This window comes from Buceros rhinoceros, unplaced genomic scaffold (assembly GCF_000710305.1).
Source record: "Buceros rhinoceros silvestris isolate BGI_N320 unplaced genomic scaffold, ASM71030v1 scaffold5603, whole genome shotgun sequence".
Taxonomy (NCBI): domain Eukaryota; kingdom Metazoa; phylum Chordata; class Aves; order Bucerotiformes; family Bucerotidae; genus Buceros; species Buceros rhinoceros.
This window is the reverse complement of record NW_010405266.1, coordinates 14,775-17,616: the sequence shown is the minus strand read 5'-3', so window position 1 is coordinate 17,616 and position 2,842 is coordinate 14,775. Positions and strand designations below refer to the sequence as shown.

General features: G+C 42.3%; 1 protein-coding gene across 1 annotated transcript in view; it reads right to left on the bottom strand.

Annotated features, from left to right (window-relative positions):
* The window catches only part of PDE3A (phosphodiesterase 3A, cGMP-inhibited), a 43,423-nt gene extending 41,563 nt beyond the window's left edge, over positions 1 to 1,860 (bottom strand). The window contains exon 1 of the mRNA XM_010133651.1: positions 1,804 to 1,860. Coding sequence (XP_010131953.1) covers positions 1,804 to 1,860 — 57 coding nt within the window. The remainder of the gene's footprint in view (positions 1 to 1,803) is intronic.
* Positions 1,861 to 2,842: the final 982 nt, after the last annotated feature.

Sequence of the window (2,842 nt, the reverse complement as noted above, 5' to 3'; positions counted from 1 at the left end):
TGAACAGTATCTAAAGTTGTGGTGAACTCTCTCCACAACTTCTGTTAAAGCAGTTACCCACAGAGTGGAAAAATAACATGAAACAATTCTTTAAATAAGGAGAATCACGCTGAATAGAGCAATCATCAGGCATAATGCTCAGTCCGCAAAGAGTTTGGAATTTCATCATATCTGATTCCACAGCTTTCACCATCTGTTGCTGACTTAACTCATCTGAATGAATTGTTCAGGCTCCTTACAGAGACACAAATAATTTTGGAGACACAGTTTAGAAAGAGAGGAGGCTCTCTTAATGAATGAGAGGAGGCCTTGCTACTAACTACAAGGGCATCTAGAACAACTAATGTTCAACGCTTTTTCTTACATGAATGAAATGACTCCCAAGCATATACCGAGATTTTAAAAATATCTTCATGATATTAAAAGATAGTATTCTGGTACTGTGCCAAAAACATTCTTGAAGCAACTGTGGTATTGGTCAGCGATACCAAAACCAAAATGGAGTAAAAAGTAGATTTTCCCGATCCTTATTTTATTCAGACAGAACTGACGAAGATAGTTACTCTACAGACTTGTACGACCACTTGGATTTGAAATGTTTACCTGCTTTACACAAATCTTTTAGGAAGAATTATGAACTAAAGTGATGCGTAAGCAGAAATAATATCAAGGAGCAGGTCATACAATTGGAAACCTTACACGCCCTACCCAGGACATGTATATAATTGATCTGTAAATGATACACTGCAAACCAACTGCGGTCCAGGCAAACAGTGTGTTCATACGTGTAGTCCATCCATTGCACACAGAGGTAATTTAACACGGCTGTAACACTGGGCTCCCAGTGCATGCACAAGAGCGTTGATCCATAAACGCATCTTTGAGTTTCTCGAACTTCTCGACGTTCAGCAGCTCCAACTACTATCTCTCCTGAAATCCAGTAGGGGATAATATTGGCACTAAAAGAAAGTCTACTGCCAAAAGCTGGAAAGTTGTCAAGTCTGTGAATTGACAGCTAGATGATACAATTGCAAAAGACTGAGGATCTTTTAAAATCTACTAGAAGAACAGTGAGACTGGATGCACAGAAGCAGAATAACTAGAAAGGCAGGAGGCATATGAACTTTCAATACAGAAGAGATATTTCAGCCTCACTATCTATCTGGTGCACTTATAAATCACCCTAAATTCTGCTGGAATTGCTAATTCAAGATATTCCAAGATTGACCACTTTTCCTTTGCTGTGTTTCTGACACATAAGTTCAATCTTGTTGTTACTGTTAGGACTTTTCAGAAGGCATACATGCAGTTTGCCAGAGAGACCATTCCAGGAGATTTTGTACTAATTTGTTTTCAGGTATTTCTTAGAAAAAGAAAGATCCACAGTTTTCCGAATGGGGAAGTTAAGCCTGTGAAAAGAGCATAGGAGTTTGTTTGAAGTGGCAAGTATACAGCAAAAAGAACTGGGCAGACTGCTGAGCGGGAGAGTGATCAGAGCCCCAGCCAGGAGTGACTCACCAATGATCGCATTTATGGACCTCACAACTCATCAAAGAACAGCGCAACAGAGCTTGACGCTGCTTTGTTCTCAGAAAGGGCTTTACAGGCAATAGCAAAGTATTTCTGAGGAAAATGATACATTAGCTAAGTATAGTGTGGATGCTGCACGGTGTGGACGTCGCACAGTGTGGACATCAGACCCTTGGCAAGAGCTGTTTCACTCCACTGATCCACTCCTCATGTCCTACTTCTTACTAACACAGCAGCACACTGCAGGGCCAGAAGACAGGCCTCCTCACTCACCATCTTCCCATGCAACCAGAAAACCAGCTTCTTCTTCCCACATTTCTTTTCTGTCATGATACGAAATAAAGCAGAAACTGTTTGATATACCGAAGCGCTATTTCATCCTACTAAAAAAACCTCAATGGCTGAGGTTAATTTAATGGCTCTTTCATTGCTTAACCTCTCAGGAGCACATGCAGAAGGCTAAAACAAAATGCTAAAAAATGCAGATGCTAAAAAAAAAATTCTTAAATTAAAAGACAAGGCTTGAGATGGAAAGTGTTAATTATCTATCTCAACCTCAGGTCTGAAAAACAGACCAAAGGGGAGCAAGGGAGAATACATCATTCAAAGTCTGATAGAAGCCTCATATTTTCAGCAAAACTGCATAATCTACAGTTTGAATTTCTATTAAGCCTGGAGCCTAGAGCTGTTGACTGCCAATCAGAGAGAAAGATTAATACCTCAACGAAGTAAACAAGTCTGACTCAGTGGGACACAAGCTAAGGCCCAGATTTTGTACAGCCGTACAAATACTTTGCAAAGCAGCCAGCATTGTTCTCTGTGATTAGCACCAAGAAGGGAGAGGGAGAGCCCTTCTCAACCGTGAATTTCTGCCACATGGACTCTGACACATGTGGAGGCCTTGTCATGCCCTGGTGACCCCTGCCTTGACTTTGGGACCCAGCAGATTTGTCCAACTCAAATGCCAGGCTGTGCTGAATAATGCAAGGAGCTGGTGGCCCATGGTGGAGCACATGGCCCATGAGAAGGGATGCCACACACTGGGTCTGCACCCTCCCTCCTGAGCTGTGCCTCACCACAAAGGAAAGTCTGCACTCAAATTGAGTTAGGCACTCACACACGTAACACCCAGTAACACTGCTGCAGCCCACGCCCTCCAGAACAAACCAGTGGAAACGAAGGGATTCTCTCTTTGGAACTGTGCCTTGCACCTGGGAAAGGCTTCAGAGGTTATCAACAGCACATACAACACAATCTCACCCCCTGCACAATGTGTTTTTCATACAGCAAGGTGGCAGTATCTTTTGCGTTT